General features: G+C 40.8%; 1 protein-coding gene across 2 annotated transcripts in view; it reads right to left on the reverse strand.

Annotated features, from left to right (window-relative positions):
* RBM17 (RNA binding motif protein 17) overlaps positions 1-26610 on the reverse strand; it is a 639512-nt gene that overhangs the window by 535006 nt on the left and 77896 nt on the right. For both annotated transcript variants that reach the window (XM_044088811.1, XM_044088812.1), the window contains exon 2: positions 11328-11479. In XM_044088811.1, coding sequence (XP_043944746.1) covers positions 11328-11450 — 123 coding nt within the window. In that variant the 5' untranslated portion in view covers positions 11451-11479. The remainder of the gene's footprint in view (positions 1-11327; positions 11480-26610) is intronic.

The following is a 26610-nucleotide window of genomic DNA, read 5'->3' on the forward strand; positions in this document are numbered from 1 at the left end:
CTGGCAATTTAAGGCCCTCATGGCTAGAGTAGCTGAGGTATATACTTTCTTTCCCCATCTGTCTAATGCTCTGGAATCCCTTTCAGAGGGTACAGGACTTTTAGCAATAGAGGCCTTAACCCCTTTGGGACCCTGGGAAATGGTTTCTGGGTCAGCAACAGGGCTTTTATATACGAATTTGTGTGAGTCAGGGACTCTGTAGTATCTGTCTGGTTTGGCTGGTGCAGGAGGTAGAGAGTCTGGGTTAAGGCTAGACTCTAAATAAACATAATCCACAATGTCTAACACGGGTGGAATACCAAGTGGTCTGTGCTGGGGTAGTAAAAGGAACTCTCGGAGCCTTTTCTTAGAATCAGAGTAATCCTGGCCTTCCCAGTGGAAATGTTCCCCTCATGGTATGTAGTTTCCTCAAAAGAGTAGCCTTCTGGGGGAGATGCTGAGGGAATAGACTCTTCAGCATCAGAATCTTTATAAGGGGGAAAAGAGTATTCCTGTTCCTCAGAAGAATCTGAGGAAATTGAGACCTGGTCAGAGGAAGCGTAATCCTCCTCCTGTCTTGGCCTTTTATCAGGAGGGGGATGAGAACCCCTGATTAGGGTAATTAAATCTTCAGCCATCTTAAGCATCTGTTTCTTAGGCATGGGGCCTTGTACTGGAGACTGCTGTACAGTCTTTTTTGCTTTTAAAGGAGTTTTCAGCCTTGCATAGGATTTAATGGTGAGTGTAGTCGGTCCGAAGACACCTTCTGCAACTGAGGGCGTTTCAACTGCACTGGAATCTCCTTCAGCCCTGGAGTCGGAAGGGGCTAAAGATGAAGGCTGTGGAGGCCTAGTAATCTCCGCTTGGGAATCGGAAGCAGTCTAAGGTTCTAAATCAGCAGTAGTCAGGGGCTGCGTAGGCACCTCACTGAAAACCGGAGAACCGGTGACGGGCAAGAGGCCTCGGAGTCTGGTTTGGGTCTCGGCTGCCTGTCCTTATCCTTGCGTTTTTTATGCATTCCGGTCGTCTGTTGCTCCGACGGCATGGTATAATTAAATTTCTTACCAAAGTAATGTTGGGCGAAATCAAACCGACGTTTTATAGTTCGTCTATTAAACCTAGCGCAAAACCGACAACCTGTGACGTCGTGGTCTGGGCCTAGGCAAGGAATACAATAAGAATGAAAGTCCTTATGAGGTATTTGCTTCCCACAAGAAATGCAATTGTTAACTATTTCTGACATCGGACTGAGGCAAGAAAGGGTTCCCCAACGGGGTACTTAGCTTTATTGAAGACTTCGGTCTGAAATTCGATTTGAAACTCTCAGGAATCGGTCGACCGGCACTTGCAAACTGCTTCTGCTTCGGGCACCGCGCGGCAAGAAAGACTGAAGAAAACGGCATCGGATGCCTCTTATATACCCCTGGCGCTCTGACGTCAGGGAAGAAGTGACAGCAACCGACGCCGGACCAAGACTTTGGAACTCTGGCCGACTGCGGGACCACCTGACGGCAGGATGACCCAAGTGTGATGACTGCAGCAGAGTAACACGATGAACATCACCAACATCTACAATAAAATACATACCCCATGCATTAGCTTCAATAACTGTATTCATTCTTCCTGATATCACAATGCATGCTTATTACAGCTCTATATACACAACACACTGAGTATTATTTCATTTCAAGTTATGGGAAGGAAGGAAGGCATCCTTTAACCTTCCACAGCAAATCCTGTAACCTTACCTTATTTTGATGGCAGTCTGCTCAAGTTGTCACTTTTCTTCTCAGTAGTCCCACGAGTACTTCCTGTCCAACATCAAAATTTCATTCAATCTTTCCTGACATTCAGGTAAATTACTTTGCATCTCTTTTTAGACGTTGGGTTTTAAGATGCCTAAACAAGAACTCAGGATTCTGTTCATAAAAATATTGCCAAAATTGGTGTGGTCCGGCATGCACTGAGCTAGAGAATACACTAACAAAATTATCCACTTTGTTAATTTGTTAAGAGAGGAATGTCCTGTTATTCACAGCCTGCACAACCCTCCTGAAGGTTTGGACAAGCTTCTCAGCTAAGCCACTGGTGGCCAGACAGAAAGGATCACATTTCATATATTTCATGCCATTTCTTTTTATAAGAAGGCTGAACTGAGCTCCTCAAAGGTAAATCGTGGCCTACTGTCATTCGTGATGTATTCAGACAACTCATTTACAAAGAACTAGTTCTTAACACCGTAAGGTCATCTCTGATATAACTGATATGATAGGTATAACCTCTGACCACTTAGAATGAGCCTTAACTGCTATAAAATACATAGCATTTACAAAACGGCCCAGAAAAGTCAATGTGCATGCATTACCACTGTTATGATGGCCATCTCCAGGGCTGCATGGGTGCTGGAGCTTGTGAACTCTGTGTCTTATAACATCTTGGACAACACACACGTTCATCTTTGACTTTTTTTCTCAATGCCTGGCCACTAAATATCACTTGATCAGTTATAGAATTATCAGTATTGTTTGGCACTGAGAAGTAAGTGTCTGACAAAATCATATTAAAATGCATTATATGTTCATCGTATTGAACAGTGCTGCAGTAGCCTTAGCCACACGGGTCACATCTTGCCAAGGACGTGAAAGGCAGGGAATACACTGAAGATTAAAATCCTCTGATGGAAGCTGTTAGTCAGACGCATGCATTTGTCACTTTTCCAGGGTATGGCATCAGCCTAAAAGACCTCCAAGTCACAGAGCTAAAAAGCAAATCAACAATGCAATTACTCTACTGAAGTAGAAGAAGAAACATCCAAACTGGTACTTATTGTAGGTCTGGAAGTTACCATGACAGCATTGATGGATAAACTCCTTGAGCACTCTTTTTCTAGGGAAAAAAAACTGAAGAAGATGTTGGCATCTCTTCCCTTTACACCATGTGTTCTATTAGGATTTATGGCAAGGGAAAGGTTGCCCTGCACAGGAACACATGAAAGCACTGAAGTAAGACCAAATGGTCAAACATCCACCTGTAGCATAATTCCCACAGGCTACAACTCAAACTTCACTAGTGATGCTTGCAATGAGAATCTATTGGAAATGGAGCAGTATAGACATTAGTTTTGAATAGAGTCTGTGAGACTTCTTAATGATAGGCGAGACCAACAATCACTTGTGATAAGGCAGTTTAAACAGATGAGGTTGGTAAAACTGCTAAAATATGGGGAAACAAATTGGTACAGCACAGTGAGAAGCATCAACAGTCAATATCATTCAGCTACAAAGTCTTGAGAATAAACTCTTGATTATTCGAAGACAGGCAGACAAGCATACCTCTGTGCCAAGACTTTGACAAAGAGTTTGTACTCTTGCTACTAGCTGGGTAGGGATCAGAAAAAACATCTGACATTTGGTAGGGAGAGGTACAGATCACAAATGGGACAACCCAAATTTCTGCCTACTGTTCTGGCCCCTGAGGGATAGGATGGTTCATGGGGCATCAGGCTACATCTGCTATGGCTGCCTACTGGTAAACTGATTCTCCCAAAATGTGCATTTCAGATTAACAGGGAAAAAAGGTTATGTACTTAAAGACAGTACTTCCCAATGCAGGTCTTCCCACCCTAACATTCAGATTAGGTACCACTGTCAATAGTCATTTCAGCACTTTAAAATCTTTCCCATGGTCTAAGTGAAACATTCTAACAAGTGGCTCCGCAGTGGGAAGGCCTCAGAACTGCCACTGTCCACCTATGGACAGACTACAGCCTCCTGTCTCCTGGGCAGCAATGAATCTCTGTTTCATGACCCACGACTGTGCTGAATGTCACAGTGTTGACTGCATTTCAGCTGCCTCCTCCTGAGGCTTAGGCCATGTGCCATGCCAAAACCACAACTGGTTGTAGCTCGGGGTCCTTAACAAAATAAATAAAAAATAGATATATGCACACATACACACACACCACAAACACACCAAAGTCTAAAACTTTACACCCATGGCGGAAAGTGTTTTACCTTCCTTTTCCACATTTTCTAGATGCCCTTCTACCTAAAATATGTAGGCCCAGAAAAAGGGCCTTCTACAAAAGTAATCCTAAGTCCCCTCTGGCAGCACCATTGAGTAGTATTGTAAAGTAAATACACAATAAAGCTGCTCATGCTGGAAATGGCTGAGGCATACAGCCTTGGGCAGAAACATATCTTTTTAATGGTTTATCTGAAAGCCACTCTCAACTGGTGAATTTTGACTACCAAATCTCTCTTTAAATCAAGCATGTGCACAAAACAATTTAGCACAGGAGTGTCAAGACACACTCTTCCCAAACTATTCCCTCTCCTTTGTCTTCCATTTTAAGACTCAGTTTACTGAACTACTTCTAACGGGGACACATACATGCTGTGTAGATCTTATAAGCAGTATACATACAGAGACTGCGCCACTTTGATGGTACAATCTTCCTGCAGAATGCACACTTGTGGAAAGAGTAATCAATACCCTGCAGTGTGAAGGAGTGGAATGAGTATGACGAGAGGAACAGAAATTTCTTTGGAAACTTTTCTGCCAGGAAACAATTTATAAAACCCTGACAAAATTCAGAACAGAAAAAAATACACCTTAGGCATACAAACCAGTATTGTTTTACTACTGGTTATGCTACAAAAACACAAACAGTCTGGGACTTTTTCCCCATCTAACCTAAAGCACTGCAAATATGATATGGAGATCAGGCACTACAGTGCAAGGTGGAATATGGAAAGGAAGCTAAGAAGCATGGGAAATTTTATCTGCCAAGTAATTTTAAAACCCTGTTAAGGAATTCAAACTTATTATCAGATCCATGGAAACCTGCAGCGTTACAGGGGTTGCGGGTGGGATTTCACAGACTGGGAAACTTATCCACCAAGTGTCTCTAAGTCTTGATCACATTTGTTTCTGCAGTTTGAGCTCTACAACATCAGGTCCAGCCCGAATTACTTTGGCAGGTAGGTCACTGCTGGCTACTAAAAAAGGGAGATGGGTATAGTAAGATAGGGGCAGTTTTAATCATGAGCAGTTCTCTGTAACACAGGACCTAAAAATCTAGGATACTGCAACAAACTGTGAAAAGAAAGGATAACCAAGTTGTATGCTGAAATAATCCCGGCACCATCTTAAGTATGCACTTGCTCCAAATTGTACAATAAGTGCTTCAGAGTAACAAAACTACAAGTTATGTACTCACCATAACGCTTGATGTATGCAGTCCATCTCGCCTCACATTCTTATTCATGGGTTCGGAGCTGAACATCGGCTCCGACTCGGCCAACTTATATTTTTCTAGCACAAAGTATCTAATTGGCTGGGCTAACCTGGTATCCCATGTTGCACCACTCCACAACCCCAGATCTAGTTTGCAGCAGCTCATAGTCACACCTCAAGCACAACCACAGTCAGAAGAGTAGAACACTAACGAGGGCAGCAAAGAAAAAATAACCAATACCGAAGGGTACTGAAAACAAATGTCGCCTCCAAATCCTTCAGGAGGTGGGAAGGTGGGAGGGAACATAAGAATGTGAGGTGAGATGGACCACATACATCAAGCGTTATGGTGAGTACATAACTTGTAGATGTTATGTGGTCCAACCTCGCCTACAATCTTACTCATGGGACAGCGTCCCTAGCACCTCTATCCTGGGAGGCTCAATGGAAGATGCTCCTGACAACAGTGGAACCAAAGGAAGCCCGGCCCCTAGAAGCCACGTCTAATTTGTAATGAGTAATGAAGGTGTGGGGAGAAGCCCACGTGGCCGCAGCACAAATTTCATCCAAGGATAGTCTGGAGTGATAAACTACTGAAGCGGAAACAGCCCTGGTGGAGTGAGCCTTGACAGGGAACGGTAACTCTCTGCCTGCCGACGAGTAAACGTAGGAGATGCAGTCAGAAATCCACCTGGAAATTGTAATCTTAGAAACAGGGAAAGTATTCTATTTTCTGAGAAGGACACAAAGAGTTGGTCAGACTTACGAAGTTGTTTAGTCCTGTGTAAGTAAAAACGAAGCTGCCTGTGTACGTCCAAAACTCTGCCTTGTTGGAAAATTGAGGAAAGAAATCTGGCAGCTCAATGGACTGATTGAGGTTAATGGCAGAGGTTACCTTCGGAAGGAAGGAAGGATTAGGTCTCAAGGAAACCCTGTCCTTATGAAATATTAAATACAGGGATTTGATGGACAACGCCTGAATCTCCAACACCCATCTGGCTGATGTGATAGCTATTAAAAATGCAGTCTTCCAAGACAGAAATTTTAAATCACAGGTGGCAGCTGGTTCGAAAGGTGATGATGTCAGGGCCTGTAACACAAAATTTAAATCTCATGGCATGATGGGTTCTGACACAGGAGGCTGAAGCAACAAGGTGCCCCTCAAAATGGCCTTACATAGCTTATGCGCCATGAGAGAAGGTTCGCAAGAGGTATGAAAATTGGAGATAGCGGCCAGCTGAACCTTAATGGTGGCAGGAGCAGAACCCTGTAGAAAAAGAGTGGATAAAAAATCTAAGACAGCAGGGATGGGGGCTGTGAAAGGATCCAGTCCCTTGGCCTGAGCCCAAATTGAAATTTTTTTCCATTTGGAGTAAATCTTTCTGGTAGAAGATTTATGAGAAGAAGATAAAATGTGTACTACCTCAGGTGAAAAACGAAGTCTGATTAAAGATGGAAGTGGAGTAGCCAGGCTGTCAACCTGAGGGTCCTCAGGGAGGGATGGGACTGTCCCAACATGTGTGTCAGTAGGTGTGGTGCTGGATCCAGAGTCCAAGGAGTGTCCACTGCATACTGATGAAGAAAGGAGAACCAGACCTGGCGAGGCCAGTGTGGGGCAATAAGAATCATCTTGCTTCCCAAGGAAATGGCTTTCTGGATCACTCTTGGCAGCAGAGGAAACGGAGGAAAAGCACAGAGCAGACCGGGAGGCCAATCATGGACTAGAGCGTCCCTGGGTGACTCCCCCTGTGGGGGGATCAGAGTGAAGTAGTTGCTGCACTTGGTATTGTGGGGATTGGCGAAAAGGTCGCAGCAAGGCTGACCCCACCTGTTGAAAATCTGCTCCGCAACTCGGCGGTTCAGGGACCACTCGTAAGGCATCAGAATAGCTCTGCTCAGCCTGTCTGCTATCACATTGGCCTTCCCCGGAATGTGCATTGCCACTAGGAATCGTTGGGAAGACAGTGCCCACTGCCACACTCGCATGGCTTCTCTGCATAGGGGATAAGACCTGGTTCCCCCTTGCTTGTTCAGGTACCACACGACAGACATGTTGTCCGAGTGAATTGCAATCGTTCCTAGGGGAAGAGAGCTCTGCAGTGCTTGCAACGTCAGTAACACCGCTCATCTCTAGAACATTGATGTGCAGATGTACCTCGTGACCCTGCCAGGTGCCTTGGACTGTCCTGCCCAGATAATGCCCCCCCCATCCTATCTGGGAGGCGTCAATAGTCACCATGGCAGTCATAGGAATAAATGGATTCCCTTTGTTCAAGTTGGTGGGACTCATCCACCAACAGAGGTCTTGTTTGCACCGATCGGTGAGTAGGATCAGATGGGACAGGTGAAGTTTCTGAAAGGACCATAGGGCCGAAAGAAGCCACTGCAGAAGCCTCATGTGCAACCTGGCCAGGGGCACTAACATAATGGTGGCTGCCATGGATCTCAGGAGCTGTAGGACCCATCTGGCCTGAACCTTCTTGAGGGGTAGCAACGCGCGAACCTGACTCTGCAACACCTCTATCCTTTCTTGAGGCAGGAACGCCCGCATGTGAACGGTGTCTAGCTCTGCGCCTATAAATGTGACATGCTGTGAGGGCACCAAGGCAGACTTTCCCCAGTTCAAGGTAATCCCTAGTTGATGCCAAAGGCAATGGTCTTTTCCCTGGCCTGAATGAGAAGATGCCTGGTGGGGGCGGTGAGGAGCCTGTCGTCCAGGTATGGAAACACTTGGAATCCTCGACGTCTCAGGTGAGCTGTCACCACTGCCAAACACTTGGTGAACAACCTGGTGGCTGTGGTGAGGCCAAAGGGCAGGGCACGAAACTGGAAATGACTGGCTCCCAGCCGGAAGTGTAAGTGACTCCTGGATGCCCTGTCCATTTTGATATGGTAGTAAGCATCCTTGAGATCGATGGAGCACATCCATACTTCTTTTCCCAGTAACGGAAAAATAGACTGAAGGGTGACCATTCGGAACTTGGACTTTAGAACATAGTGGTTCAGTTGGCTGAGATCCAAGATGGGTCTCATGTCCCCTGTTTTTTTTGGCACCAAACAGAGTCTTGAGTAAGTCCCTAATCCAATCTGGTCTGAGGGGACCGGTTGGATGACTTCGTTTTCCAGCAACTTTGAGATTTCTAGTGTTGCGTGATGCCTTTGACTGGGTGGAACGTCTGGGATTCTCTTGGGTGGAGGAGGGTCTGACAATAATGGGATGGAATAACCTCCGGTAACTATATGAAGCACCCATCGATCCTGAGTGATACTTGCCCAGGCTTCTGGGTACAACGAAATGCGGCCCCCGACTGGCTCCGGAATAGCACAGTCGGGCAATACATCAGGGACGATGATAGGAAGGCCCAGTCTCCTGAATTGTGAGGGCCTCCTCTGCCCCTAGGGCGGCGTCTCCCAGAATAGCCACCCCCTCCTCTGCCTCTGGGAGACTCGGAACCAACAAAAGTCCCGAAGTATCCCCCTCTGGCCCGACAGAGGACACCTGGGTTCCAAAACCAGAGGACGGAGCTGACATGGTAGGAGCCGACATCGGCACCGATAAGGCCTTAAGAGGTATCGGAGCTGGCAAAACATCACTCGGAGCCGAACACTCCGGCTCCAAAGACAAGGAGCTGCTCGGAGCAGGAAACATGGGAGCACTCATCGGGACTGACTCCGGAGCCGACTGGGTCAGAGCCGAAAATAATTTTGCCAAAACTGGCGACTGCAGGAGCCTCTGGACCACCCTATCCACATCCAAATCAGAGAGTCTGGAGGATTTGGAGGAGAGAGAAGGTGACTGTGATCTCCTATCTGGAGATCCTTGTCTGACACTAGGAGATCGGCTCCGAATGGGCTCTAACAGGATAGGAGACGAGGCAGATTCAAGAATCACAGCTGCCTCCTGCAGCCCCGAGGACAAGGGAGCCGAGGAGGTAGAGTCCAATTTGGTAGTCTTCTCCGGTGGCTCCGATATAACCGATGGAGCCACAGATCTTTTCTTAGCTTTAGAAGTCTTGGTTTTAGACTGTGAACCAGAGGAAGAGTCCAAGGACTCCTCAAAGGAAAGCTTAAGAAGGCACTTCAGTATAAGTTTATTTTTTCTCTCCTGTAGTAGCCTTGGGCTAAAAGCGTACAAAAACTACAGGACTCTTGTAAATGTATAGCCCCCAAGCAGTATACACAAACAGCATGTCCATCTGTTATGGACATCTTGTAGCTACATTTAGAACACTTCTTAAACCCGGAGGGTTTGTGTTCTTTTTGATCCTTATACATAACGGCCAAACCACAGTACAAAAGCACAGAAACAGGACTGTAGGCCACAACGGATAAGGCGGGAAACTACCGCTAACAACAAAAGACAGAATCTCTAAGTTAAACGATTCTGACCTGACAAGTCACACACTGTAGCAAGGGACAAACGTTTACCTCAGACAAACTACTCAACGGAGGGAGGACTAGGTCCTCTAACTTAAACGGGCCTAGCCCGTAGGAACAGAGGGATACCACAAACAAACACTCACACCACAAAACAATGATAATAATAAACAAACAGCTATTAAAATAGCTTTTGTGAAGAAAGAAAACAATTTTCAAACTAGAAAAAGAAGTTTTAAAGCTACTTAGCCACAGCCAAGCGAGACCACGTCCTAGCTCCACGAGTGGCAAAAGAGATCTGGGGTTGTGGAGCGGTGCAACATGGGATACCAGGTTAGCCCAGCCAATTAGAGACTTTGTGCTAGAAAAATATAAGTTGGCCGAGTTGGAGCCGATGTTCAGCTCCGAACCCGTGAGTAAGAATGTAGGCGAGATTGGACCACATAACATCTGTAGTTCTTATGATCACACCAGGAAACAAAACAAATAGGTACTGAAAAACTTAGGCTTTTTTTATTTTTACATGGGTGCAAACCTCTCTGGATCCCCTACACATCCCTGTTTTGACTGCTTAACCTTAGGGTTAAGCGGACACTAAGTGGAAGCTTCCTTACCCTCAAATCAAACTTCAGTGAGCCCAAGTCATTCAGTTCATAAAAGGCAACTAAAAACAAGTTAAACCAACAGTGACAATTTATTCCTTCTTCTAAATTAAAAAAAAATATTAGTAGATGCCATGCATCCCCACAGTATGATCTGGGTTAATCTAAGAAACAAAAGTTCTCTAGTTTGTACCACTCCAAACAAGAACATGTTTGACAACCACAACCCTTTGTGGGCTATGCTGTAATGCTGACCTGCTTGTCAGCAAGATTCATTATCTGAAAGCCTTCATAACTGGTCATTTTAATGTTTTTCCCCAATGTGTCAGCTACCTCAAGGTCATCCTAACCTTTACACAACTTTCAAGTCCAATTACCTCTCCCTTGCATTTTAAAAGAGATGAATTAAAAAAACAGAAAACAAGTGCATTCAAATAGAATTAAATACAAGGCCATTGTGCTATTAAAAAGACAACTTACTTTCAGACTGGTTCTATGATGTAAAAGGATAAAACCCTGACTACACCCTAGGTGACCATAGTTCAATTATCGTTTATGCACTGGAAGGTTTGGGCAGGTAGAGTGGGAGCAAACAGGAAGGGAGGCAGCTAGTACCACTGCAGTGCTGTACCTTACTGAAAAGGCAAGGAATGGGCATGGTACAGCCATAGAAGAGTGGTGATAAGAGTCATTGCTTACTGGAGCTTTTCTTCCTGGGCCTCCGCTGAAAATGGACATATACCAGTCGGACTTTCCCGGTAAACAATTGTAAAATAAAATAAATAAATAAAAATTAGCGAGTTTCTCCTAACACCATGTGGAGAAACACAGATGAGCCTGTTAGACAACAATGCAGTCACCAACCATCAAGAGGGAAGGCATTAGGTGCAAGTAAACAGGTATAATGAAGGCCCTGCCTCCACGTTCAACTCTCACTTCAACAGGGATTGAGTCGATCAGCTAGGTCTTGCCCAACTCGTGGAATAAATGGGCTGTGGTGCTGTTGCTGTCAACAGATGAGTAAACGGGCCGCCCTCACCTTGTTCGAGCAAATGATTATTCGGGCATGGCACTGTAAAGACTTGAAGATCAGCTTTTTCTGAGACACCAAAAAAAAAAAGGAATAATTACCTTTGCCTGTGTTAGTGCTGCTTTCTTCACTTGCAGCTGAGACTGAAGAAGTTTGAAATTCTTTGACCACCCTTCTGTTTTTAAGCCACTCGTCTCCACAGAAAGATCATCATAAAGTGACATTTTCTCCTTAGATTAAGGATACTATTGATCTGAAAAAAGAAAAATGAAAAGCACATCATATTCATGCAACCGCAGACTGCGACTCTTGCATGTTATAAACAAAATTATGCAATACTATGTAAATCACAATGTGATGTTCAGCTAACTTATATGCAACAACTAAAAGTCACAAAGTTTTTAAAACAAATGAGTTACATGCTTGTTGCTGAAGCTCATGTATACAACACATGCAAACAATTACAGTATGGAAGATTTCTCAAATCAAATAACTCAATTACATTACAAATACTGGTAAGCAAGCTTGGCAGTAAAGCACATGGACTTAAGGTTTCACTAGCAGTTATGGTGCCTTCACTCTCCACTTCTATTCTGTCACTCTGTACAATGCACAGAACCAACATACTGCTCCAGAATAATGTACGAAAAGGCATTTATGTAGAGCAAAAGAAAACAAAAACAGGTCCAAGATCACATATTGTACAACCCTCAAGGAATGGGATTTTAGCTGATTCAGACATTTTTTTTAATCAACAGGTAATCAGATACTACAGGATGCAAAGATGTTTCAGACTACTTTTTTATTCTTTTAATTCATCTGTAACCAAATAAATCCAGAAGGCAGATGCACCTGTTTTCAGGGATGAACAGGAAGCACTCTCTAGTAAGAGACTTTCTCAAAGTCAAAGTAACAGGGAAACAGTAAAAGGGAATCAAACCCAGGTCTACAAGGTGAAGCTCAATAGCAGCTCACAGCCTAAGCCCTCTACACTAAACTTCCCCTTAACATGCTGAACTTGAGATGCACCCAAACTGCCAGAAAGTCAACACGATGAAAGCAAAGCTGTGCAAGTAAAAGTACCAGAACAGTAGATGATCAAATGATCAATGATACAGTAGCCTAAGCTATGTGGGTTGTATCCAAAATAGCATCCAAAGCTTAAAAGCACTTTCCACACACCCAGATGACTGACAGGTTGAGCAGAGCTATAGAAAATCAGTGGCCTGGGTGACAAGCCCTTCAGAGTCTTCATGCCAAATGAAAGAGGGAGGCTAAAGCCCTGAAAAAGGACAATGCTAAGTAAATAAAACTAGACGTCCAAGAAAAACATACAAAAATAAGGGAGACAGAGGGAGGTAGCAGTTAGTGCGGCAGTGATCATTATCATCTACGTATGGCAACTGGTACTTTTACATTAACGGGGCAACAGCTTTTTTGGCCTCATTAACGGCTTTGTCATAATGAAAGTTGTCATTCATTTTCAATATTTGCATAAATATCCAGTAGCCAAAAAAATCAACAATAAGTGCAAGTTAAAGAGCATACAATAATTGGGAATTTTTGTAAATGTGGTTGGGCACCGAATAAAATTGCAGTTCTACTTCGGGTCCAGAATAGGTGAGGTACCTCCTAATGTGTAACTCGTTATAAGTATGCCTCTGCAGTCTGCACAAGTACATACATAGTTGTACACATTACTTCAGTTATAACATTCTCTGCACGTATGTTAATGATATCAAAAAGACTTAATATAAAAGAATGAACTGTGGTATAATGTGCAAATGCTTTTTCTTTGAAACGTGACTGCTCTTTATGACTGCATGAAGCAACTCCATTATAACTCTGTGTTTTTAAACCCCTGATCATGGCTGAAAAAGGTCCTATGATCAGTCCAGAAGTCCTAACTAAATAAAAATAAATACATAGGGAAGTGTGTGTGTGTGTGTGTGTGTGTGTGTGTGTGTGTGTGTGTGTGTGTGTGTGTGTGTGTGTGTTTGCATTTGCAGTCTCTCAAATGGCCCTGATTTTTGCAGAAAATTAAAAAAAAAATGTTCTGACCGTCATAATCCATTGTAGAACTGGCAATTTCAGGAGGAAAAAACTACTGGATTATGTGTAATAAATAATGACAAAGTTATACACATCTTTTACTTTAGAAAATGGACGTTAAGCCACATTCTGTTATTCAGCTAACTTCTCAAGTTACTGTCCTGAATGCTCCGGATTACTTCCAGTTTTGTCCCCGATTCTGGAGTTAAGAGAAGGAAAGCTGGTGTGTGTGTGTGTGTGTGTGTGTGTGTGTGTGTGTGTGTGTGTGTGTGTGTGTGTGTGTGCACACACAAGACATACACACATTTCATATATTTATACAAGCACATATTGAAAAAAAATGTGTATATGTATATATATATATATATATATATATATATATATATATATATATATATATATATATATATATATATACATATACATACATACATACATACATACACACACACACACACACACACACACACTTTTCTGTAGGACAAAACCGTTAATGAGGCCAAAAAAGCTGTTGCCCCGTTAACAGAAAAGTACCTGGTAACTTTACATACACAACTGTCCTATGCTCATCATTTGATCACTGCTACAGCATTCTTAGCTATTTGGATAGAATACCATAACGCAAGGTCTGGGAGGAGGAAGAATGAGGGTCAAGGATACCCTGAAGAATGGTGCTAGTAAAGCCTGCTCTACACTTGGAAAAGAAGTCTAGTTAGTAGTGCTTTGTAAAGAGAACAAAGGTGCTGTTTGTGTAGAATGTTTCAAGTCCACCCCTGTCAAAAAGCCACTGATGAAGGCAAGACACTAGTAGAATGCACCTTGATCCTCTCTCAAACTGTCTTGTTACAGTGGCCATATAAAAAAAAAAAAAGACAGCATGGGACAACCATATGGAAGCAGTCTACTTTAACACAGATGGTCTTTTTTCTTTCCTTCATAAGAAATAATAACATTAGAATTTCTGAAGGTTTTACTTCTGTTAAGATGGTACATGAGTTGTCTGAGGACATCCAGAGAATGTAGTATCCTTTCTACTTCATTTTTAGATGCGAGAAAAGATAAGGAGATGGATAGCTTGGTTCAAAGTAAACTCATTCACCACTTTAGGCATAAATGAAGGATCAGTTTTCAAAGAAACCCCTATGAACTGAAGTATCTAGGAGACAACTCATGAAAACAATCCTGTGGGAAGGAGTAAACATGACCTTTGAATGCTTTCCTGGAAACCCAGTCTCTGAAAGATCTCTCTTACCAAAGCAAGAGGTTCCTGACAATTTGCAAATAGTTATCTTATTAAAGGAAAAATGTGAACACCTTACATTCTGCAATAGACCGTTAATGGAGCTAGAGACTTTGTGTGCACCCTTGGAGTACTGGATAATTCAAAGGGTTATGCAGAGAACAGTGTTTAGTCTAGGCACAGAAAATCTTAAAAAAAAACACAAATCTAAGGCTCTAGGAATATAATAGCCATCCTTAGCATCTAAAGTAAACAAAAAAGTGAAATGGGGAAATAAGTGGTAACAGATGTGAAGGGAGAGCATTTTCAACCTTGGGAGTAACACAAACTGACTGAGAAAGGAGAGATCCAAGACTAGTCTCCATGAGGCTTCTTTCTTTGGTACCAGAAACATTCTAAGCAAAAAACGGTTTTCCCTTTCTCTGTCTAGGAAACAGGCTCTAGGACCTTCTAAAGTCAGATAACACTGAATGACAGGAGAGAACAAGAAATTTTAGGCTGGTGGATGAGGAAGATTCCCTTGAAAGGAGGGAGGGACTCGCCCTACAAAATGTACCCATGATGGATCACCCTCAGAACCCATTTGTCTGATTATTTGTTGCCAGAGAGAGAAATGGAGATCCAGATTTTGGGGAACATTTAAAAGCTTGCTGGGGGGGGGTTGTCATTTACAGTATAAACGCTGATTCAGACTTGTTAGACTGCCCTGGTGTCTGGCAGACTACCCCACTCTTTTTGCAGCCTCCCTGTCATTTTTTTTTTTTTTTTTTTTTTTAAGTGTGCAGCCCTTTAACAAATTTGGGGAAGGAAGGATGGAAATGTGAGTCACTCCTTGAATCAGTTTTTGTCTTCTCATACTTTGTCAGGAACTCGGCAGCAGATGGTTAAAAAAAAATCTCCCCATCAAGAGTAGAATTCAAAAAGAGCTTTTACATCCTCGGGTAACTTTGGAGAACATAACCATGCAATACTTCTCATAACAGTTCCTGTAGCTGCTGCTCTGGAAGAAACATCAGCAGAGTGATAAGCACACATCAAAGAATGTTTAGTTACTTGAGACATAGAAGCAGTAAGTCTATTCAGAAAAGAAGGAAAAGTGGCTGTAATGTTCCTCAGATTTTCAAATGAATCAGCAGAAACATTTTAACATGCGAGCTTGACAACTGAGAATTCAAAAAAATTAGAGTAGCAAAGGTAAACACTTCTTTCCCACAACTCAATCAAAAGCTGTCCCTTCCTTATCTGAGGTGGAGGGATCATCATTTACCAAACATTTAGTTACAAAAGGATTTGCAAAATGAAAATCACTTTAGTGGCAGCTGTGGGATTAGAAAATACATATTTGCAAGATTGTTTTTATTACCACATATAACCTTCTCATTCAACTAGAAGTACAAAAGGAACAGGGAGTGGGTTGTGGAATTGTCAGTTGTAATAAGTCAGAATATTTTTTTAAAAAGAAACTAGAATGTCATTATGTTCCTGTTGAAACAGCTGGTTAATTCTAGATCCAGCCATCCTCAACCCCTTTTCTCCCATTTTGCACATGGGGTCGGGGTGTCACTTTAACAGTGACAATCATCTTGAGCCAAGGTTTATACTGCCGGGTGGCTGGCCCTGCCGTGGTAGTTCATCCGTACCACTCACTCGCATCTACAGCCAATTTAGAGTGTCCAATCCACCTACTACACATCTTTGGAATATGGGAGGAAACCCACATGACCACAGGGAAGACATGCAGACTCTGTACAGAATGCACCCCAGGCAAGAATCGAACCGGAGAACCTCTTGCTGTGAGGAGACATTGCTAACCGCTGCGCTACCGCTAATCCCGGATATGGTTTCAGAAATAAGAAAATTCTTCTAAGGAACAATGAGAAGAAATACCCTTCACAGAATAAGAAACAGTTACAAGAGGGGACAAAATGGCTGTTCCCCACTCAATCATTTCTCTTCACAATGGGAATCTTCAGAAAATGAATTCCTTTTTCTTTTACCAGTACATGTAGAATGAGGGCGGTTAAGGGCCTGAATTAAGCCCCGAGAAAAGCCCAATAAATTACTCCTGTCTAAAGTAATACAGTCAGGAAATGACTGCTGAAAATTTAACAGGAATTTCCACAGCAGCAGATAAACAGGCAATCCAGTCTAGCTAGGCAGAGTAATATCCTTCACACCTTCCTCTGAGTGAAGGACAACAGTGATTCTCCCATACCAGCTAAGGTCACTCCAACAGCTAGAGAGGACATACCTACCCCCCCACCCCCCAGTCAGTGGTGGCTGAAGGGACACAACCAGAGGAAACCAACAAAGATGATCAGTGTGGTCTGTGGAGCCAGAAACAGCCATACCAGAGTCAATCATCTGTGGCTAAGGCAAATTAGCAGCCTGCTGAAGGGGAAAGACTGTCTGGTAATTTTCTTCCTTTTGTGGCTGAAGAAAGGAATAACTGAGAAATCAGTAATTTGTTCTATGGTAAAGTAGAGAATGAAGCCCGAAGTCCAGGTACAACTAACCTTAGTAGTCAGTAAAAAGGTTAAGTATCAAAAATAATGTGTTTTCACCACAGAAACTCCATGACAAGCACAACATACACTTACCCAAACCCTAACCATAGTTTAATAAAAATATTTCACACAAAAAAAAAGATTAAATGTTATTTTTAACAAGTGTTACACTAAAATAAGACTAGAACCATAGTCTTCCAACTGACTGCAAAGTCACAGTCCAGTTCAAGAAAAATAAAATTCCTAGCATAACGCCCAATGATTTCACTGAAAATTTATTTTATGACTGAATACTTTATGGAAGGTTTTTACCTCCAAAACAAACTTGTCTTCCCAGTAATGTAAAAAACACTAGTTCACCGTTGATTTTTAAGTCCCTTGTTTTCTCTCCCAATGGCTCTAAATATAAAGCAAATAACAAAGGGTAAAGACATTCCTACCTTGCTCAACTGTTCAGACAAAAATTTACCAGAGAGGAACCTCCTACTTTAATTCCTGCCACTGATTCCTCATATATCCTCCTAATTAACTTTATTATTGTATTAGGAAATGCAAATACTTCCACTGCCCTATTCATAAAATCCCAGCTTACTCAGTCAAAAGGCTTGTCTGCATCAAAACCCACCAACAACAGCTGTATTTTCTTGCACTCTGCTTCCCTTTGGATCATCATGCTTCTGTTAATAATTTCAAATGTTTGCCTCCACTCCACAAAACCATATTAATCCATACCTATTTTGGCAACACTCTTGCCACTGTTTTACGTATTACAAACATAGACACTTAATAATCATGACTTAAAATTGAAATGGATCTATACAAAGTTGAGTCTGATTGGTCTTTACCATCTTTAGGTATTAGAGCCACCACAGATTTCTTCCAGGATGTTGGCACTTCCCCACCTTTTAAAATACTTTTAATCAAAACCGTCCAGCTCTTTATCACTTTCTTCCCTCCTAGCTTCCAATGTGTTAGAAAAAAAAAACACATTTCTTATGAATATTCTTCACAAAATGCATATTAACTTACAGTTTCTTCACAAAGGAGTTAAAATATTTGTTTTTGGTTAAAAATAATATGTAGTAAAATACATACTTATGTAAACCATAGATACTTATTGTAGTTTTTAAGTATTTCACAACTGCATTCTAATATCAAGCTACAACTGTATAAACAGATGACTGGGGGAAAGAAAGTGCTGAAGGAAGGAAGGAAGGAAAGAACACAATGTTAAAAAGATTTTGTTTTATGTGAGCTCTGACCTCCCCAGGCAGAGGATAAGTAGTTAAAGGAATGTTGGGGGATAGCATGTACTGGTACTGAAAGACACAAAGTAGAAAAACAAGACAGGTTGCTAGGCCAGGTGGCCTGTGTTTTTAAAACATTACTGTTACTAAAACATGGTTAAGTGGTCACATCAGCACTAAGTGAGAAGCACCCTATTTGTTAACTAATATGAAACGGAAGAATTCTGCATGCATGTTACTGATAAAAAAAAGATATAAAAACTGTTATCTTTTTGCTGGCTGGTGAGACCGATTTGAAAACTTTGCAAAGGCAGTCTTCCAGCACTGACATCTGGTTGATTTGAATAACAGAGTAAATGTTTTGCACAAACAGTTAATGAGTCAAAACAAACAGGTAAATCTTTATTATTTATGTATATTCTAACTGCACTATAAAAAATTGGTGCTGTGACTCGGATCTGAACTTTGGCATTGCTGCAGAGCAGCATGGAATGAATTATAAGGACCCAGCACAGAAAATTCTTCTGTGAATTCCACACTATTTTGTATGGAATAGTCAAAGTTTTGGACACTAACAATTCAAGATGTGCAAACATATTAAACTAGAAATGGGGAAAATGGATTTGTAGAATTTTTTTTTCCTTTCTTTTCTTTCCTCTCTTTTAGAAAATTCCAGTTAAAAGAAAAAGGAGAAAGGTGTTTATTGTGTTGCTAAATGACTGAGTTTGCTTATTAAGTATATGATGTGTGCTGTTCTGTTGAATGATTGCCTTTAAGTATATAATGTGTATTATTTTGTTGAATGGTTGACTTTGCTTTTTAAAGAACATGATGTTTACTGTTTGTTGAATGACCAAATTGCTTGTTAGGTATGTGGTGTCTGATGCCTTGTGGAATGACAGAAATCTGCTTATTAGATGTATGTAATGTAGTAGTGGGAGGTCCCCACAGGAAATAAGAGAAGTTTATTAATGCATATGTGGATACAACAAAAAGGGAAAATTAACACAAGGAGGTGCCTTGTGTCAAGGGTGGTACCCTCAAGATTATAGTGGGAGGACCCCAAAGGAACCAAGGACAAGTTTATAAATGTGTATGTGCATATAACAAAAAGGGAACTTAACACAAGGAGGCACCTTAGGATGAGGACGGTATCCTCAGGACTAAAGGTAAGAGGCTTGACTGCAGCTTTGTGTTGTTTAAGGTGCAGCTGATGTCTTTGTTGTTGACTAATGTATGAATGGAGAGAGAGAGAGAGAGAGAGAGAGAAGTTAAAAGCAAAGTTAAATCAAATTCATGAGCCTACAGCATACTGGGAAGTAGGTGTGTGTGTGTGTGTGTGTGTGTGTGTGTGTGTGTGTGTGTGTGTGTGTGTGTGCGCAAAGTTAAATCAAATTCATGAGCATGTTTGGACGTAGGTATGGGTGTGTGCAAAGTTAAATTCATGAGCATACAGCATGTTGGAACATAGGTCTGTGCGCACTGGTAAATCAAGTTTATAAGCCCATAACATGCTGGGACATAGGCATGACTGTGTTTCCTTACTGAATGGTGAGCAAATTGATGTAGTCATTTTTTTCTGTATTATCAGAATCCAAGATATACAAGGTAAGTCTTAATAGAAAAAAATGGGAACAAACGTAACCAAGCAGGATCAAATCCCTGAAAATAAAACACCTGCACATTTTATGTATCATAATTATGGTAAAGGAAGTCAAGTATTTGCATGAGTGGTTTCAAATTACTAAGAATTGTTCTGGTTGGGTATTTCCATTTAATGGAACTTGTGATAAATTAATGAAACTGAAGGATACTTTGGAAAAAAAAAAACAAAGTAAGTGAGGAACAAATGTCAGTATTTTATTTTTGGTACACTGAAGCTCTTAAAAGGAAAAAGGAGTCAGCATTAAGGGGGTTACAGGATGCAAATAAGAAAATGCTGCAACAGGTAAAAGAGGTTATGAATGGAGTATAGACCAGTAAAAAGGGATCACTTTATCCTGTTTTGTCAGGTTTGGAAGAATCTAAGGACGGCCAAAAAGCAGAGTTCTACAGAAGATGATAATCCTCCAGTAGTTACTGCACCCCCACCACCATATGTACTGATATAGGTGGCTCCCGTACACGATTCTGCTGTTTCTCAGACCTCTGCATTTTGTACACAAGGTCAGCATGGCACTGTTACACCTCAACTTAGTTCCCCTGATTAAATCTCATCTTCATAACAGGCATCTGCAGTCAAAAAAAAAAAAGTTTTTTCCCCCCCATCATTCTCAACAAACTTCTACCTTTCCAACAGGAGCACTAGTATTTACTTGACACTCCTGTGGCTCATCACAAATGCTCACACATGACAGGGTAGGACAAGAGGCTATTGCCTCTACAGAGGATCTTTTGGCACCACTTTAAAAACATTTGGGGTGGGAGGCTAATGCTGATATACATACTATGTCTAAATGTTTTCTAACGAAAAAAAATACATTAAGGTTTAAAGAGAAATTAAAAAAACTATAAAAAAAATGTTACAACCCTACTTTGACAGATTTAAACTAGCTGCTTCGGCAGTTACTTCACATAAAATTAAAAAGAAGTTACTTAAAAAAGGCTAAAATAACAGATTTTATTATCGCAGAAAATCCACTAATAGATAAAAGGACAGCATTGTTAAATTACAAAACTGTGACAAGTTAGAACCGACTGGTCTAAAATACAGGCATGTAAGCAAAATAAACAGAAAGTCCCTGTAGATTATTTCAGTCATCTTAAAGTAATGTTTGCTAGACATTCAGAAATAACAAAAAAGACAGCATATTTGTAGAACTAAACTCCTTTATTGGTAAGCGCTTTCGTTGGCAAAAGGTAAGCCAACTTCTTCAGACCATCAAAAAACTTACAAGATACAATCCCATGTGAAAAGAAATGCCTTTTATACACAGTGCTAGTCTAATCAAGCAATCAATTAATTAAGTAAAAAACAATCAACAATAAAAAAACACACGTAACAATTTGTTTGCTGAACCAGAGATTTGTTTTACATAGGTTTTTCTAAAATCAGTAAACCTTAGACAATAAACTTTCTCAAGCCTAATTTATCTCAATATTAAAAATACCAAATCACCCAGCCTTGTGATGGTAATATATTTACTTTAAAATTACTAAATTTTTAAAACCATGTATATTAAAAGATCCTAAATTGATCTATTTATTCAAAAAGGCTTGTAATGCTTATCTAGCTAAGGCTTTTATTTTGAGTAAACATTTGATAGATACATATTCATTTAAACCCGGCATAATATAAGCCATGGTACGGATCTGCCATGCCAATTCTATTTCCTCGAGTTTAAGTTGCCATGGACCACCCCTGCTGTTACGGTCTACTTTTTGCAAGACAATAAAACTGAACTTATGGTCTGGGTGTTTTATTATATGCCTTGCTAGGGCATTTGTACTGATCTGCCTATCAATGCTATACTGATGCTCATATATCCTTTGCTTGAGCTTTCGTTCTGTTTTTCCAATATAGTAACCTTCGCATTGGATACAGACAGCCCCATATACTAACCCTTGGGAATCACATGTATGTCTACCCCAAATTTGATACGTCTTATCTCTGATGTTAACCTTATTAGTCACTTTAATATGTTTACATTGGGCACATCTTCCACATTTAAACATACCAGTTTGGCCTCTTAAAGCTTTTTTCGGTCTCTCAACCAAATTTTTCAAATTGAGACCTCTTCTGTATGTTATAGCTGGTGCTGTGCCCAACATTTTGACTAATTCATTGTCCTGTTGTATTAAAGACCAATTTTTACATATAATCTCCCTAATGCTGCTTGCATCTAGGGAATAGGTTGTTAAAAAACTAGTTGCCCCATTCAATACCTTTTTTTTTCCCTGGGAATTGTTAATAATATTCCCCACTGGTGGGGTTGTGTAAACTTGTTTTTCTTGTACCAAAGGTTGAAAATACCCTATTGATCTTTTATTACGTACCTCTTCCATCACTTGATCGATTAAGGGTAAAGGATAAGCTCTTTTTAAGAACATTTCCTTGAGGAGATTACACTCCTCTAAGAAATCATCAAAATTGGATACCATCCTCGCTGCTCTTACTGCCTGTCCCTTAACCACTGCCTTTTTCTGATGGAGGGGATGACAACTTGTGAAATATAAAAATGTATTAGAGTATGTGGGTTTTCGATGGATGGTAGAACTAAATTGCCTATTGTTATTGTCTTTACTAAGGTGGATGTCCAAAAAATTAACCTCATTTTGGCCTACTTGGTATGAAAATTCCAAGAATGAAGTTAATGAAGTCATTTCAGTTATAAACCCATTAATCATGTCCACCGGCCCCTTCCACAAGAAGAACATGTCATCCTGGTACCTTGTGTACCAGGCCACATGTTCTTTGTATGTTGTACAATTAAATAGGAAGGACCTTTCCCAATAGGCCAAGACACTATTAGCAAAACTGCTCCCACAAGGGGAGCCCATTGCAATGCCACTCTTTTGGAGGAACAATTTGTCTGAAAAAAGAATATAATTATTCTCCAGTATTATTTCAAGGAGAACTTCTATCAAATTAATTTGCTGATGTTCCATCCCTCTTATGTGAAGGAACTCTCTAACCCATTCGATTCCTATTCAGTGTGGAATGGAGGTATAGAGGTCCTTGATGTCGACTGTAAGGAAAATGTGATGTTCATTGAACTCTAGTGCATTAATATTTTCCAAAAAATGCCAAGAATCTCGACATACTTGTGTCTCTGACTTAACAAACGGTTTCAACTTGCAGTCAACAAACTTGGCACAAGCATATATCACAGAACCCCTACCGTCCACAATAGGTCTAAAGGGTGGACTATTTAGATCCTTATGTATTTTAGGGGCACCAAACAATGTTGGAACTACTGGGGCTGGCATGGTCAAAAAATGGTATGTATTTACATCAATGCTCCCTTCAAGAAAAAGGTCGCTCAACATGCTATTAATTTTATTATATGCCCCATTTAGCTCATTCTGGCTTGCACTAACATATACATCACTATTTAATAAACTCAACATTCTTGTTTCATAGACCTGTTGGTCCATAAACACCAGCCCACCTCCTTTAATCGGGTTTCATAACCCCCACGTTACATACATTAAGCAGTTTGAGAAGATCCCGTTCATTAACAGTGATGTTGCTATTTCTGTTATACTTAGCTACACTACAATTAAGTGCATGCCTAATGTCCATTTCACAAATTTTCTCAAACATAGCCAATGACGCTTGGAGGGGTGGGTTGAGCAGACTTGAAACTAACTGTTAATAAGTCCAGAGTTTTGTCCCAGTTCACAAGTCAGATTGAGTTTACGAACAAACATTTTCAAGTCTATAACAGTTCTGACTACATCAGCTCTGTGGTCCGGAACAAAAGTCAGCCCTTTGGCAAACAAATTAGCCATTTCCTCATCAACTTCCAAAGAGCTAAAATTAAAGATATGGAAGTCTCCTTCTGTATTCACTAAAACTTTGGGTAGACACTGGACTACCTCCTCCTCCTGTTTTGGCGCCTCCTTTGTGGGGCTTGTTTCTTGTGCCTTGGTTGTGCTGTTTGTTGCTGGCTGGTATGGGTACTCCGAAAACCCTGCTGAAAATTGTCTCCTATTTGATTATTCATATTGTTCTGAGAAATAGAGCCCCCCCCCCCCCAAACTTGGTTGTCGCCTTGGGCCATTCTGCTGTTGATAATTATGAATGCGCTCACTTCGGCGTACTTCTGTTGTTTGGGGAATGATTATATCATCCTCATTTTCCAAGTCAGTGTCTCCACTCGAAGCACTTGGGCCAGGTGGCCGCTCTTGAATCACCATGGCATCAGGTACTAACGGTGGTGGGGGGTAAGCAGTTGCTTTAGCATAAGCATTCACATCCCTGTTAATCTTTTTTCTTTTAATCTCAATGCTTTTATTAATACTAGCGTCAATGCTGGTAAAAATTCTGGAATACTCATATCTGTAACGCTCAAAATCAGAAGCATTCTTTATAGTCTGTTCCAGCAATTCCAAATCCACTTTGAGAGTGGCTATCTGTATAAGATGATGTTTTATCAACGCATCTAAAAACTCTAGGCCCTGGCGATTGAATAGTGCTATCAGTTCAAGATGAAATGTTGATTTATTTATTAAGCCGCTAAGGTAACGCCACTGGCGTAACCCTTTTGGCACAATATTCTTATTAACACATTCTTGCAGATAGGACACTTCGAGTTGATATTTTCTACATTTAAAAAGTTTTGCATCAAACTCATTCAAGTGTCCGACCATGGAGTTGCTATTATTAGATATTTCATTAGTAACTCCGGAGATGTCATTATTAAAAAAAAAGTTGTTGTTGTTGAGGTACATACCCATGGAAGGGATGTGACTAGATGGTGATGTAGTCCTTGGTTGTAAAACCAATGGTTGAATGCCTGTAGCCAAGTTAACAGGACCTCCATTGTTGTTAACCATCGCTCCAGATTGTGCAGATCTCACCACTGGTGTCGCCGATAGAAGCTGCGGTTGCCCAGCCGGAATTGACGACATAGATGTGTTACCTCCTGGTGTTCTGGAAGTCCCTGTGTTGTTGGCAGCTTCTACACGCTGCATGAGCGTATTTACTCGGTTCAGCAACTGGTGTACCAAAACTGTTAAGACGCCCATGGCATTCACCTCTGAGGCTCCTCCTGGTGAAGCAAGAAATTCCTCCTCGTGTGTAAACAGAGGTTGGGAGTCTGTTCCAAAGCCACTCGCCATAAATAACTTACATACTGACAAAAAAACAAAACTAGTAAAAACAAAAAAGAGAGCAGATTTGTAGAACTAAACTCCTTTATTGGTAAGCGCTTTCGTTGGCAAAAGGTAAGCCAACTTCTTCAGACCATCAAAAAACATACAAGATACAATCCCATGTGAAAAGGAATGCCTTTTATACACAGTGTTAGTCTAATCAAGCAATCAATTAATTAAGTAAAAAACAATCAACAATAAAAAACCACAAGTAACAATTTGTTTGCTGAACCAGAGATTTGTTTTACATAGGTTTTTCTAAAATCAGTAAACCTTAGACAATAAACTTTCTCAAGCCTAATTTATCTCAATATTAAAAATACCAAATCACCCAGCCTTGTGATGGTAATATATTTATTTTAAAATTACTAAATTTTTAAAACCATGTATATTAAAAGATCCGAAATTGATCTATTTATTCAAAAAGACTTGTAATGCTTATCTAGCTAAGGCTTTTATTTTTTAAGGCTTTCAGACATTCAGAAATAACAGAACCAAAACAAGAAGCTAAACCAGCTACTGCAGCTGCTTTTGTGCAGGGTTTGAAAAAGCCCCTTACTAAGTCAAATAAACCAAGAGCTTATAGACTGGCAGGAAAAAGACTTGGAGTCCTTATTAAGTGCTGCAAATCACCGTACTGACTATATCACGGTAAAAAAACCAACACAAGTCTTGATCCTTTCCCGCCAATAGATCAAATGGGACCTCTGTTAAGGTACATATCCCAGTAGTCAATTATCTGTATCCAAATGCAGCCTTCCAAAGTTTGAGTAAGAAAAATCATGAAGTCTGAATACATAAATGTTATATATATTAATATGTATGGGGTTTTTTTTGAGCTTATAGCCTGCTCATGTGAAACATATTCTTGTCCACTAGAATCGCTCACTGGTTGAAAAGTATGTTCCCTATGCGCATAACAAAAACAAGATTTTAGAAGTTTTTTTATCTGGTTCAATGTATGTTTGATTATCTGAACAGTTTGATTATCCGAACTACCCTAGGTCCCAATTAGTTCGGATAATCAACTCTACTGTAAAAAAAAATTCCTTTCCTGGTAGACACTGAAGCTACTACGTCTGTATTAAAAGTTACTTCACATAGTCAAATACCAGTATAAAAATAAAGTAAAGGTAGCTGGAGTAACAATTGCTACTGTTACATATCCGGTTTCAGAACCTATAGCAATTTCTTTAGGACCAACTGAAGAAAGGCATTATTTTCTTAAGTACTACTGCACCAGTAAATTTTCCAGACAGAGAGAGAGACCCGTTAGGCTAACTGGATTCTACTATTTACTGCACACCAGAAGGAGTGTATTTGGATGTTCCAACAGAATCAGAGGGGAAAGTATTAGCTTAGCAGTCTTAGCAGAAGCTAAGAAACAGCCTTTTAAAGGCATACAGACAAAAAAAACTGCTGCAGTAGGTACATGCCAATATATGGGTTAAACATGGCAATGAAGTAGGTATATTAAAATCTGCAAAACCAGTAAAAATAAAATTGAATCCATTAAACC

The sequence above is a fragment of the Protopterus annectens genome, chromosome 11.part0 (assembly GCF_019279795.1).
Source record: "Protopterus annectens isolate FY-2018-M chromosome 11.part0, PAN1.0, whole genome shotgun sequence".
In the NCBI taxonomy this organism is placed as follows: domain Eukaryota; kingdom Metazoa; phylum Chordata; order Ceratodontiformes; family Protopteridae; genus Protopterus; species Protopterus annectens.